This window comes from Bos grunniens, chromosome 23 (assembly GCF_055505025.1).
Source record: "Bos grunniens cultivar Pamir isolate PY7600 chromosome 23, Bosgru_T2T1.0, whole genome shotgun sequence".
NCBI classification, from domain to species: Eukaryota; Metazoa; Chordata; class Mammalia; order Artiodactyla; family Bovidae; genus Bos; species Bos grunniens.
Window position 1 is genome coordinate 13,983,336 of NC_141187.1, and position 15,216 is coordinate 13,998,551.

Genomic DNA, 15,216 nt, shown 5'->3' on the forward strand with positions numbered 1-15,216 from the left:
CTTTCACTCTCAAAATATCCTGGTTTGGAGATAAATTATATGTTCACCTGGCATTTAAGCTTGAGGTTCACAGTACTCTTAGAAGGGTTGCAGGAGGGCTCTTGATGAGAAAGAATACTATAGACGATGCCTTGCTCTGAGTCACGCTTTCTTATTTCCACTTACTTTCCCCAGTGCCATCTATGGTGGGGCAGAACTTTTCAAATGGGAAATGGCTATAAGTGTTTGCTACTATCTTATCGATATTAGTGATTGTGTCTTGGCTAAAAACCCCAAAATTAGTAATTCAGAAAAAATTATTTGGTAATGTGACTTTATTTAAAGGTATTTGGAGAAGAAGCGATTACTATTTCCAAGATTCTTCTTTGTGTCTGATCCAGTTCTCCTGGAAATTCTTGGACAAGCCAGTGATTCCCATACCATCCAGGTGTGTCATCTAAATGTCTGTTAACTAAATCCTTTTTTTCCATAGCCTGTGTAATAAAAAATAAAAATGAAGTTAACATCTGAAAAGTACAGTCAGGAAAGAAGAGTGTTAAAAATGACATTGGTTATAAAATGCCTCATTTTCTTTGGATCTGGAGCCCATCAGCTGGAGGCAAGAGCCATCAATTATGCAACTCACCAGTTGGATGATCTTAGCCAGTTACTTAATTTTCCTGTGTCTCAGTTTTCTTGTCTGTAAAATCAGAATATTAATCATTTCCACCTCATAGGCTTGTCATAAGAATTAAGCAAGATAATGCATCAAAAGTACCTGACATAAAGTATGTGCTCACTAAATGTAACTCATTGTTATGAGTATTTAAATCTAAATATTCTTAGATCAGATAGGGATTGTGGTTTAAATGTGTCCCTTTTTTCCTGTCCAGAATGCTTCTCAAATGCTTTTAGCCATTTCGAAGGGCAGTAATTCCAGGGGGAAGAGAAAAACTACAGAGAACTGAGAGTGGAGGCACTGAAACCCCATCCCAGGACCATTTCTGGTTTGGGAAGCTGGGAAACAGCTAATAATACCTTCCTTGTTGGTTTCCAGGGAGTTGTGGGGATGAGAAAGGACAGGAAGGAAGTAGAAGCTGTGTAAGGCAGACACAGAGCCAAGAGAGAAGGACTGACCTGTCCCTGGGAGGGAAGGGGACAGGGACAGTGTGGTTCAGTCTCCAGTGGGAGGAAGATGGCAGTTACTGGTTCAACTTCCATAATGTAAGAGGATGGGCATCTGTAGGTCTTGGAGGAAACACTGTATATGGCTGGATTTAAAAAAGTGGGCTTCCAAGTCAGTCAAGGGTCAAAGAAGAGGTTGGTTTGTTGTTGTTGTTGTTTTTTTTGAGACAGTGAAGTAAATTCTTAATCTTTTACAAATATTAAAAAAAAAATAGCAAAGCTTTTAAGAAATGTCTCAATGGCTTTTGTGTTTGCATGCATGCTCAGTTGACCCATCATGTCTGACTCTTTGCCATCCCATGGACTGTAGCCCGCCAGACTTCTCTGTCCATGGAATTATCCAGGCGAGAATACTGGAGTAGGTTGCCATTTCCTCTCCCAGGGGAATCTTCCCGACCCAGGGACTGAACCCATGTCTCCTGCAGCTTTTGTGTCTAACCTCATGTATGATGTGTTTGCTCTGTCTTGTGCTCTCTTATAGCCACATCTCCCTGCAGTGTCTGACAACATAAATGAGGTGACCTTTCATGCAAAAGACTACGATCGTATCATGGCTGTCATATCAAGAGAAGGAGAAAAAATCATTGTAATTTAACTTGATTAAAATTTTGTTAGGGTTTCTTTAAAATGTAGAATGCAGTTCTCTTATGAGAGAAAGGGAGGGAGTTGAGTCAGGTTCTAGTTCTGTAGTCTTTCCTGGCTTTGTTACAGACTAGTTTAGATAACTCATTTAATTTCTCTGGGATTCGTTTTATCACCTATACAATGAAAGTTTTAGACCAAATGATCTTTATACTTCTTGCTACATTATTAATTAATTTTACTCATGTTTTAAGTATTTTGTGTGAAATTGTTTGCTTTGTCTCGAGGTACTGTGATTTAGGACATTTGTAAAAATATCAAATTACTATCTATTTGTAACCTATTTGTAATATACTGTTTCAGTTGGATAGTCCTGTTATGGCCAAAGGTCCCGTGGAGATTTGGCTTCTGGACCTATTAAAAATGCAGATGTCGTCATTGCATAATATAATTCGATCCGCATTCTATCAAATCAGTGATTCAGGATTTCAGCTGTTACCTTTCCTCAATCACTTTCCGGCACAGGTGAGACTACACGACATTCAACGAGTAGAAATAAGGGGGACAGGTATTCAGGAGACAGTCAGCCTGACAGTGAGGAGCTGTTCTGTGTGTCTTAGTTGCTCAGTCACGTTCAACTCTTTGTGACCCCCTGGACTGTAGTCCCCCAGGCTCCTCTGTCCATGGAATTCTCCAGGCAGGAATACTGGAGTGGGCTGCCATTCCCTTCTCCAAGGAAGCCGTTCTAGCTTTCAACAAGCTAGAGAGGCCCACCCTCACACTTGTCCTCTCCTCCACCACTCTGGTCCAACCCACCCCGTCCCCCAGAATAGGGTTTGCACTGCTCCCATCGTTGAGGATCTTCACGGAGACTAAAGGACTAATGAGAAATTTCATCTTGTACAAAAGACACCTGTCTATGTATAAAAACACCCATCTCTATCCATACGTAGATAAATATAGATGCAGATACAGATATGGACATATATAAAAGGAGTCACCATATCTTTTCCTGAAATGAAATCCATCTTGCCTTTTGTTTATTTTCCCTTCAAGTAGTTAAAAATTGGCATAATCTGGTGAAGTTCTTCTCATGAGCTAAGGTTTTAGAGAGAAGACATTGAAGAGGCTGGAGCAGGTGAAAAGCCCTCCTGCCCTTTGACTCTTAGAAGTGTGGTGTCATGTGCCAGGTGTTATTAAAACTGGATATGGCAAATGAAGAAGTAACAGTTTCATTACATTTTCAGCCAAGGTAAATGAAGAGTGATGATTTGTGATCTCGGTCAGACACAGTGAGGGATCAATTCAGTTTAGTTCTGAATTGCTCAGTCGTGTCCGACTCTTTGTGACCCCATGAAGCACAGCACGCCAGGCCTCCCTGTCCATCACCAACTCCCAGAGTCCACCCAAACCCATGTCCATTGAATCGGTGATGCCATCCAACCATCTCATCCTCTGTTGTCCCCTTCTCCTCCTGCCCTCAATCTTTCCCAGCATCAGGGTCTTTTCAAGTGAGTCAGCTCTTTGCATCAGGTGGCCAAAGTATTGGAGTTTCAGTTTCAACATCAGTCCTTCCAGTGAACACCCAGGATTGATCTCCTTTAGGATGGACTGGTTGGATCTCCTTGCAGTCCAAGGGACTCTCAAGAGTCTTCTCCAACACCACAGTTCAAAAGCACCAATTCTTCGGCGCTCAGCTTTCTTCACAGTCCAACTATCACATCCATACATGACCACTGGAAAAACCATAGCCTTGACTAGACAGACCTTTGTCGACAAAGTAATGTCTCTGCTTTTTAACATGCTGTCTAGGTTGGTCATAACTTTCCTTCCAAGGAGTAAGCGTCTTTTAATTTCATGACTAGAAGGCAAGAAAAATATAGGCGGGTTTAGCAAAACCCAGCTGCTCTTCCCATCCCAAGCCCCTAATCCTGAATTACTGCACACACAGTGGAGACAGCTGAAATGTTATGAGATTATTCAGATGACACAAGCATGAATACAGAGTCAATCTCCACTGAAGAGAATGCGTTAATATTGTTTTGTGTTCTATAATATTCTTCGAAAGCTTTATTATTCTTATTAGCATTATTACCTTTGTGACAAAGCTTTATAAAATACTGTATTTGATAGCTAAGGAAAATAGCTCCTTAGGCTAAATCAACATAGTTTCCCTCCTGCAGGAAAGCATGATTACAATTAGAAGGAGATATAGCATTACAGTTGGAAAAGCTGAAAAGCAAATTTAAAGTAGTGGTGAAGTTGGACAGGATATAATAGGAAAATTGACCAACTTTTAGGACTTTTGTATAATGTGTGTATGTATTTTTAGATAAAAGATTTTTAGATAAAAATCGTAACATTGTAGTAGGCAAATTTCAGTTGTATGGAAAAATTGCTTTAAAGAGTAATGAATATATATATTCATTTTCTGTATTTTCATTCAATATATACTTATTTAATATATTCATTAAATATATATATTACTCTCTTTAAATTGCATTTTAGAAAGCAGTTTTCCAGAATCAATTTTTCTGTTACTGTGTTAATTTTTTATCTGAAATTGTTTAAAATTTCACCTTTTTTCTCAAATGCATTTTGAAGATTTTGAACACAATGGATCCTTTTTGGAAAAATTTGGAAACATTTGAAGAATATAAAAGTGAAAAGAAAATTTTCCCATATTTCCACCACCTGGAAATGATGACAGTATTTTAGTGTGTTCCTTTTCAGTATTTTTTAATGTGCTCATCATAAACACCAAATAATATTGATGAGAATTTTGTTTTTTATTTTTATTTCATTTTTTATTGTAATGAAACATCCTTCAGTTTTCACCATGACGTCCCCTGCCTTCTTAAACCTAGTGAGAAACATAATTTATAGTCAGTTTTTAAATCAGACAGCCTTGCACTGTCATTTCTGCTTTGTTTCCCTCTGCTTTGTGCAAAGAGAATCTGCTTGCTATCTGGAGCTTCCTGATAGCAACTATTTCCTTTCCACCCCAGGGCTTTGTTTACCTTCATCTGCAGACCCAAGATTGGCCACTGCTCTAGCAGGAAAATTATTGATGTTCCAGAGGAAGCAAGGATAAGGAGAGGGGTTTTTGGTTTTTTTTTTTAGTTTATTTATTTTAATTGGAGGCTAATTACTTTACATATTGTATTGGTTTTGCCATACATCAACATGAATCCGCCACGGGTGTACATGTGTTCTCCATCCTGAACCCCCCTCCCACCTCCCTCCCCATACCATCCCTCTGGGTCATCCCAGTGCACCAGCCCCGAGCATCCTGTATCATGAATTCCTGCTTTACCTACACTGAACGCCATGCCTGTAGAATCCATACGCCACTTGCACACTTTCCTTCCTCTACCAGATGTGGAATTCCTCTTTGGTTCAAATGATCTTGGATATGTTGCCTGACTCTGGGGAAGAACAGAAGCTCCCAAAGGGACGGTTGTTGCAGACGAGGGGGTGAGGGGAGGGCAAGTTCTGACCGCTTTCATTTCCTTTCCTGGGGCGGAAATCGTAGGTAAGGTGAGCATCAGCTTACAGTTTTCCTATGCCTTCTTCAGGAGACAAAGGACAAGCTTCCCCCTATCTGACTTTTTGTCTCTATCTCTGTCTCTTGTAGATCTATATGTAGAAAGAGAAGTAGATGTACATAAAAGATAAGGAAATTAGAATGAGATTAAGGAAAGAGATAGACAGCATATCCTTTTTAGAAGATGCAAATAAACCTTGGAAAACTCTGCTGAAGAAAAATACACAATAATATATTATTTCCATTTATTTTTTTTTAGAAAGGAAAGTCATTGTATGAAGGTATATGGGTCTCAAGCCCTCTATAGAAAAATTCCCCAAGCATCTTCCATTAATGCATATATAATTGCATAAATTGTAGCAGTTGTTTAAATTATTATCCATCCACATTGAAATAAATAATCAATTGTTTGAACTTTCAGTGATTTTCCCCTTTGAGAGTGAAGAAATGCATGTCCCTTTTTTAGTTTAAAATCAAGAAGACTGTCCACCTCAGTGTGAATAAGTGACCACTAGATTTTATTGCAGGTGTGCTTTAAATATTTGGTAAACTTATTTGTCTGCTGGATTTCTAGGTTGGGCTTCTGGGAATTCAGATGTTGTGGACACATGATTCAGAAGAGGCTTTAAATAATGCAAAAGATGACAGGAAAATCATGCAAGTGACAAACCAGAAATTTTTGGATATTCTAAATACTCTCATTAGTCAGACAACACATGACCTGAGCAAGTTTGACAGAGTGAAATTTGAGACTCTAATTACCATCCATGTGCATCAGAGAGATATTTTTGATGACTTGGTAAAGTATTTTTTTTCTTAATTTAAAGTAATCTAGTGTATTAATTAAAAGTTAGTGCTTCTAATAATTAACAGTTAAGTATTATACATACTTCGTAGCTTATATGAATCTTGCATCTGTTTGGTCCTTTCTCACAACCAGCTTTGCCTATACAGTGTCTACAAACATATACTGATATATTTGGTAGTTTTAACAGTCATGTATGTGTATTCAGTTTTGACATTCTGAAAGTCTGGAATCAACTGATGTAATTTGAACTGTTTCTTTAAGCCAATAACCAGGGATATGATATAATTTAGGTGGGCTTGGTTGTGAGTTATGGCAATGTTAGTTCATGACTTGGCCCCTGCGCTCAGAGGGCAAGAAGAATCTGAAGAAAGAGGCATGCCACTCCAGATTGGTAGTTAGCAATATTAGTGAGGAAATTCATTGAATACTTAATGAGGCTTGGGCAGCCTCTAGAGGACTAAATCTCTGCATTTGTCTGCCAGAATTTTTAAAATAATTTTCTTGAAATATAGTTGATTTACAGTGTTGTGTTAGTTTCTGCTGTACAGCAAAGTGAATGAGTTATACATATCCACATCCCTCCCCTTTTTTAGATTCTTACCCCATTACAGTGTATTGAGTAGAGTTTCCTGTGCTATTCAGTAGGTCTTTATTAGTTACCTATTTTGTATATAATAGTGTGTATATACGGAGAAGGCAATGGCACCCCACTCCAGTACTCTTGCCTGGAAAATCCCATGGACAGAGGAGCCTGGTAGGCTGCAGTCCATGGAGTCACTAGGAGTCGGACACGACTGAGCGACTTCACTTTCACTTTTCACTTTCCTGCATTGGAGAAGGAAATGGCAACCCACTCCAGTGTTCTTGCCTGGAGAATCCCAGGGACGGGGAAGCCTGGTGGGCTGCTGTCTCTGGGGTCGCACAGAGTCGGACACGACTGAAGCGACTTAGCAGCAGCAGCAGCAGTGTGTATATGTCTATCCTGATCTCCCAATTTATCCCTCCCCACTTACCCCCTGGTAGGTTTGTTTTCTATATCTGTAACTCGATTTCATTGTCTGCCAGAACCTTATAAGTTTGTATGGAGGCCTTAACTACCTCCTATACCATCCAGATGGTCTCAACGGCATGTTCCTCTCTCAAGGGTGCGTCCATGAAAATAGTTCCCACTATGGGAACAGTAGGCAGAACGCCTATTCCAGGGACAGAGAAGGGGGTGAGGGTCCATCCAGCTCATGGGTCCACCTGAAGCCATGTCTTCTAGATTAGCTCCTCCAACAGATGAGCCAGTTGTGAAAAAAGTGTAGATTGAGTAGAACCAAGTTTCAGGGCACTCCTATGGCTGTTCAGGTGATCGTGTCCGACAAGTCTTCATGGGCTTGATCTGGGCAAGGTTCTGCAGAGTGGGAGTAGAAGGGATATTTGAATTCCCTTTGGAAACAGGACCCTAACAAGTGGTCTTGAGCAGTAGTTGTCTATTATGGGATAAGAGGCCCAGGTAGTTTTGATATTCCATCATTTTGACTAGCTTCATTTTTGACTACCATTGCATTATTCTGTTTAACTTTTTAAAAAAAATTCTGAACATGCTGCTCTACTTTATTTCTTAAATTTTTTTAATTCATTTCTTGGCTGAGCTGGGTCTTTGCTGGGGTGCGTGGGCTCTTCATTGCTGTGAGCGGGCTTTCTCTAGTGGTGGCAAGTGAGGACTACTCTCCGGTGGAGGTGCACTGGCGTCTCATTATGGTGACTTCTCTTGTACGGGGCATGGGCTCTAGGCTCACGGGCTTTAGTTGCTGTGGCTCTCAGGCTTAGTTGCCCCACGGCATGTGGGATCTTAGTTCCCAGACCAGGGCTTGAACCTGTGTCCCCTGCATTGGCAGGCAGATTCTTAACCACTGGACCACCAGGGAAGTCCCTGACTTGATCTGTCTTTAAGGTATCTTTTTCCTTCATCAGAGACCCACAGTTCATGCAACTTGGGGCCCATTTTTTAGAGATTATGATTCCCAGGCTATCTGTTTCCAACTTGTATCAAAAGTTCTGATCAGATAAGTTGTATTTACTGAAGATTGAAGGGCATGGAATCCATTTTATTCCCCTGTAATCTAGATCCTTCTTTCTCAAAGTATGTATGACAACCGGTTGTGCTGTCCTCACCTAGGAGCTTGTTTGAAAAGCAAAATCTTCAGCCTCCCCACCTATACCCCTCTGCAGACCTACTGAATCATCCTCTGTATTTCAGGACAACTTCCAGGTGATTCATAAGCATATTAAAGCTCAAGAAACACTGCTCTAGAATTTCTCTGGTTCATGCTAATCATCAAAGAGCCACATACTTAGACCGTATTGCTTTGGCCTTCTACAGATTTGCTTAATTGCCATTACCATTATACTTTGGTTTTCCTTGAAATCCACTTCAAGAAGAAGTCATATGGAATCCATTACTATACCTGCTATGAATGTAATTGAGAATATTTGTACATTTCTCACTGTCTCTTAAAGTTGAGGTCTCATGGAAGAACCTTCTTTTTAAAATAAAAATGCTGAGCATAGCTTTACTTTCCCTACAGAATGGTTTTTTTTTTTTTTAAAGAAACTATACACATAGTTAAAACTATGAAGCTGTTTTTCTTTTTATCTCAATTGCTAGTGAACTCATGCTCAGTTTGCATTCCAAGTAAAATAGTATCTTGTAGCCCACATATATGCATTTTATTTCTCCATGTATAATGCTTAGAACATAATGTATTTTGATATACAGTAACAACTCAATAAATATCCGCTATTCTTCTTTATACTTTCCTCCTCGACCCCCTCTTTATTTTTAAAAGTGTACTTATTTTTATTTATTTTTGGCTGTGCTGGTTCTTTGTTGCTATGTGCAAGCTTTCTCTAGTTGCGGCGAATGCTGCTCTCTAGCTGTGGTACATGGGCTTCTCATTGTGGTGACTTCTGTTGTTGCAGAGGATGGACTCTAGGGCATGCAGGCTCAGACTTGGGGCACATGGGCTTAGTTGCCTCATGGCATGTAGGATCTTAGTTCCTGGACCAGGGATCGAACTTGTGTCCCCTGCCTGTCCCCGGCAGGCAGATTCTTAACTATTTGACAACCAGGCAAGCCCCAGTCTATCCCCTCTTTACCATCCAATAGGACTGTTGCAAGCAGCTAGCTGACTACATCTCCATGGCTGAGGGTCCTGTGCTAGAGAACACAGTCCCTGCGGGTGGCACTGGACTGTTACCTGAAAGTAGTCCTTTTAAGGTGGTGAATACAAACTATTCTTTAGAAGGGAAGATAGAATTCTTAACTGGAGGGGGGAGCCAGATCATAGACAATGAAACAATAGCAAAAATTAAATAGCATGAAGACTTCATGAGATGGAGAACTGAGCATTGTATAGTTGCCGGAGTCTATTTTTCAGTGTCAGCTGAATGACCTGGAATTGGGCCCCTGGGTGGAGAAGCAGTGAAAGGGACCACTTGCCACTTATATTGATTCCCCTGAGTGGGCAGGACTGGGGTTTCTCCAGGTTTGCTGACGGAAAGTCATTAGGCACCGTAGAACGTGTTGTGGTGGGATGTTGCTCCTGAACGTGCTTGTCAGGTTTCTGTCTCTTGCATCCATGGTGGTGGGAGCCTCTTGGCCTCCCGTGGGTATAAGCCTCTTGGCCCATGGGTGTAAGCTGATGGCTGGGCAGATTGATTGGTTTGGCCACAGTGCTGGTACAAGAAGGCATGTGTGCATACAGGGCCATGCCTCTCCCACTGCCGTGAGGACAGTGCCCAACCCCTTTCCTCTGCCCTGTGAAGCCTCAGCTCTCACTCTTTCTCCAGAGTCCTGGACGCCTCAGCAGTACTGAACTTCCTTCAGTTTCTTGAACACACCAGCCACATCTTCTGGGTCTTTGTCTAGAATGTTTTGCCTTCTCATGCCTCTATCGCCCCTTCTGTTTTATTTCCTCAGCTAATTCCTACTGTTTTTGCAGGGTTTACTTTAGATGTGTCTTTCTCTGAGTATCTCCCTCAGACCTAGACTAGGGGAGGTCTTCTTGCTACATCATTTCATGACCTTGAGTTTCTTTCCCTACTTTATTGCATTTACTTGTTTATCTGATTTGTCTTTTGCCCTGACTTGTCATCTTCAGAAGGCAGGAACTGTGTCTGTCTTTGTTTACCCAGCACAGCACTCCGAGGAAAGACTCATCAAATATTCCTTCCAAGGAAAGACTCAGTAAATATATATTCAGTGACAAGAATCAACTAATGAATGAGTGAATAAAAATTGCCTATATGCTACGTTTTATGCTATTGCAATTCAGTATGTAATCTCTTTGTATTTCATGTTTTTAAGGTAAAAATGCATATCAGATCTGTTACTGATTTTGAATGGCTAAAACAGAGTAGATTTTACTTTAAGGAAGATTTGGATCAAACAGTGGTGTCTATTACAGATGTTGACTTTATTTACCAGAATGAATTTCTGGGATGCACTGATCGTCTTGTTATCACCCCGTTAACAGATCGGTAGGAAACTCATTTTTGTTATTCCATTCTTGTAATTAAATCATGTACTTACAATTGTCTTAAATTTGCATTTGAAATGTTAACAAAAGCATATTGCTGTCATGTCAGCTCTGGGCTAGCTCATCAAAGTTTAACAATGAAATAACTCATTATTTCAAAGTACATGTAGGTTAAATTTTTATGAAATAGGAAAAAGTAAAACAATAAAAGGATGCTTGAATGTTGACTATGAGAAGTTTAGTAATGAAGTTGAAAAAAAAAAAAAGGAAGGAAAAAAGAAGTTGAGTAATGAAGTTGAGATTACAGGTTGGACAAATGTCTTTAGAGCCTTAAAGAGGGTCATTAGAATGGCAAAGAAGGAAGGTACACCTTTGGAAACGGTGTCTCCTGGTTTTTCATATGTGGAAGTTCATTCCTGAGGTGATGTTTCTTGGCCAGGTCTGAGTGAATAATCAGTTAATGGCACATCCCCTCGCCATTCTTTCTAGTACATGACACTAGACAAGTCCAGGGTCTTTGCCATTCTTACATGTCCTGCAAATAACTGGTTCTATATGTCATGTGTAGGAGACAGTAAATGTTTGTAGAATCGACTTAAACTGGGTCATAGAACAGCTAATTCTGCTGTTATTTTTAAATAGAGCTGACACCAGGTAAAATTATGATACAGCAAAATTATGTCTTCAGCCTCTTCTAGACTCATCCGACCTCCCTTTATATGTCCGGTTCCATCACAGTTTAAATTTTTCAGGCTGTTTTCCCTTCGATTGATGTTTGTGTATAAAGCTTCATGTCACATGAAGCTTTACTAAGTTTGCTTAGATCTGAAACAAATGTAACTGAAGCTGCATTATGGATACCAGGGGGTTCATTACATTGTTCTGTACATGTGTCTAAGTGAGTGAAACACTTCACAGTAACATGGTTTCCCGGCAGTGGTGTGCTGGCGGAGCTGGCTTGTACTAGTCTGCAAGAGCCAACGTCATGCTCTTCTTCCCAGTTTTGTGCTATCACATTGCCAGCGTTGCCACTGGCCACGATGGACGTATTTATGCCACAGAAATCAGCAGATGTAAAAAATTAGGCTTGGAATTTCCTGGTGGTCCAGTAGTAGGACTCAGCGCCTCCACTGCAGAGGACACAGGTTCTATCCTTGCTTGGGGAACTGAGATCCTGCATGCCATGTGGCGAGGCCAAAAAACAGAAATCAGCTTTATTTTTTTTTTCCTAGAGGGCTCATTGTTAAACATCTGCCAGCACACCACCACTTACTTGATTCTCTGACTTCAGATTTCTCCTGACCACAGTGCAAGGAAGGCCTGCAGGTTTTACGTCAGGGTTGCACGCCTTTGCAAACCCTGTATTACTTCTAATGAATACCAGCTACTCCAGCCTTGTTTCGTTGCCCATCTCTTATGAGAAAGCATTAGTAGCTCAGTCATGTCCGACTCTTTGTCATCCAATGGACTGTAGCCTGCTAGGCTCCTCTGCCCAAGGCATTTTCCAGGCAAGAATACTGGAGTGGGTTGCCGTTCCCCTCTCCAGGGGATCTTCCTGACCCAGGGATCGAACCTGCATCTCTTATGACTCTGACATTGACAGGCTGGTTCTTTACCACTAGCACCACCGGGGAAGCCCCTCTCATGGGGGTGGCTCAAACTCTAAAACGAATGGTCTCATTCCAATCACATTGGACTTCTGCTTGTGCTTCACTGTAACGCATGTTAGCTCATGTCCACAACGCTTTGTCTGCTTCACGTTTGCAGGTGCTACATCACTTTGGCACAGGCTTTGGGAATGAACATGGGAGGGGCTCCAGCAGGACCTGCGGGCACTGGCAAAACCGAAACTACGAAAGACATGGGAAGATGTTTGGGGAAATATGTGGTCGTGTTTAATTGCTCAGATCAAATGGATTTCAGAGGGCTAGGAAGGATTTTTAAAGGCAAGTGTCAAACACTGTTGTGTTATTTTTGGTGGATTTATTTTTATTGCATTTAAATGGTATTTTCTGATAGAAGTCTAAAGTGATAGTGTCCCACATAAGCAAAATTAATGTAGATTGATGCATATGATATTGCCATTTTTCTGGGCCAAAAATGGCTGGGTATCATCAATTAAATATCATTCAATACTACTTCTGGCATTACAGTCCATGAGTTGAATGTGTATTAGATTATGAAAACAGAATCAATTTAATACTGCCTGAAACAATGGTGGAGGAGATAAGATCAGGATAGCAAACTGATGACACATGTGACTTCCTTTATTGCATTAAATCACACTGAAATAAAGATTTTTATTATTTATTTATTTTTGGCTGCACCGTGAAGCTTATGGGATTTTAGTTCCCTGACCAGTGATCAAACCCGGGCCCTTGGCAGTAAAAGCACAGAATCCTAACCACTGGACCACCAGGGAATTACTGAAATATTTTTTTAAAAGGATGGTAACACTGGAACACAAGAAGGGAGAGGGGTACTGGCAGATGGGAAATATTGAGAAAATCTGGAAAGATAGATGGCAGATGGTTTCAGATGGACAAAGAAAAAAGATTAGGGAGCATTTCAGTCTTAGAACTCAGGCCTTGTTGGTCTTCTCTGGTGGTCTCATGCAGACCCACACTTTTGTTGTTATTCGGTCACCAAGTCATGTCTGAATGTTTGCAACCCCATGGACTGCAGTGCCCCAGGCTTCCCTGTCCTTCACTATCTCCCAGAGTTTGCTCAAACTCATGTCCATTGAGTCAGTGATGCTATCTAACCATCTCATCCTCTGTTGCTCCCTTCTCCTCCTGCCCTCAATCTTTCCCAGCATCAGGGTCTTTTCCAAAGAGTCTGCTCTCCACATCAGGTGGCCAAAGTATTGGAGCTCCAGCTTCAGTATCAACCCTTCCAATGAATATTCAGGGTTGATTTCCTTTAGAATTGACTGGTTTGCTCTCCTTGTAGTTCAAGGGACTCTCAGGAGTCTTCTCCAGCATGACAATTTGAAAGCATCAATTCTCTATCATCCAGCCTTCTTTGTCCAACTCACACCTGTACATGACTACTGGAAAAACCATAGCTTTGACTATATAAACTTTTGTCAACAAAATGATGTCTCTGCTTTTTAATACGTTGTCTAGGTTTGTCATGGTTTTCCTTCCAAGAAGCAAGCGTCTTTTAACTTCATGGCTGCAGTCACCATCTGCAGTGATTTTGGAGCCCAAGAAAATAAAGTCTGTCACTGTTTCCATTGCCTCCCCATCTATTTGCCATGAAGTGATGGGATGGGATGCCATGATGTTAGTTTTTTGAATGTTGAGTTTTAAGTCAGCTTTTTCCCTCTCCTCTTTCACCCTCATCAAGAGGCTCTTTAGTTCCTTTTCACTTTCTACCAGTAGAGTGGTATCATCTGCATATCTAGGGTCATTGATATTTCTCCCAGCAATAAACATTAAATGCTATCTAAATGATCAGATTTACATCTTATCTTGGACTTCCCCTTGAAACTCTGAATTCACATAATACAACTGATACCTGATCCTTGACATTGCCCCTTAAATATCTAACAGGTCCAGAGTCACTGAATCCCAAACCAAACTTCCGATCCCCCCTCCCCATCTCGACTTCTTCTTCAGCCTTCCTTGACACACTAAATACCCACTCTATTCTTCCAGATACTTAAACAGAAATCTTTGACTTATCCTTTTCACCTCTCTTTCTCTCATGCTCATGTCCAACTGTCAGCAAACACTATTAGCTCTACTTTCAGAACACATCTAGCACCAGCCACCTTTTATTATCCCGCTGCTGTCATCCTGGTTCAAGCCAATCATTATCTCTCACCTATGCTGCTCCAATAAGCTTCCTAATTGGTCTCCCTGAGTTTACCCCTGTGCTCTCCATTCTAATCTCAAATCTAGAGCCTTCTAATTGTAAGTCAGGTCACGACACTCTTCTACTGAAAGCCGGGCCCTGGCTTCGCTCACAATAAGAGCCGAAATCCTTACGCTGGTCCTCGTATTGTTTTGTACAGTCACACCTGCCCTTCCCTGTGGCATCGCTCTGCCCTTCTCATCTCGTCTCCTGACACTGTCCCCACACTGTCTCTGCTGCAGCCACGCTGACCTTTGTGATGTTTCTCAAACATCCCGAAGCACACTCCCTCCACCTTATGCCTGCTGATCTTTAGATTCTTTCCCCAGATATCCATCCACATAGCTCACTTGATAAAGGACACCCACGGCAAACATTGTGGTACTGAAAATTTGAAAGCGTTCTCTGAGACAAGGTATAAGATGAGGATTTCCATCGCTATTCCTTCCACTCACCACTGTGTTCTGCATCCTACCCAGTGCATTAAGGAACAACAACAGGGACAGCAAAAGCATAAAGGCTGGAAAGAAAGAAACACAAAAGGCCGTCATTTACAAGTGACATTGTAAACAATGAAATCAACAAAGCTATAGAAAGTAGAATTTAGCAAGTTTACTTGAATATGAAATAAACACAAATTTTATTTTAATTGTCCATAACAAAAGTTAGAAAATGAAAATCTCAGAAGGATATCACTTAGGTAGTGCTGGTGGTAAAGAACTCCAGTG

General features: G+C 40.9%; 1 protein-coding gene across 1 annotated transcript in view; it reads left to right on the forward strand.

Annotated features, from left to right (window-relative positions):
• Positions 1-15,216, forward strand: part of DNAH8 (dynein axonemal heavy chain 8) — a 317,992-nt gene that overhangs the window by 119,383 nt on the left and 183,393 nt on the right. The window contains exons 38-43 of the mRNA XM_086371558.1: positions 325-427; positions 1,646-1,750; positions 2,110-2,271; positions 5,868-6,092; positions 10,456-10,628; positions 12,395-12,573. Coding sequence (XP_086227684.1) covers positions 325-427; positions 1,646-1,750; positions 2,110-2,271; positions 5,868-6,092; positions 10,456-10,628; positions 12,395-12,573 — 947 coding nt within the window. The remainder of the gene's footprint in view (positions 1-324; positions 428-1,645; positions 1,751-2,109; positions 2,272-5,867; positions 6,093-10,455; positions 10,629-12,394; positions 12,574-15,216) is intronic.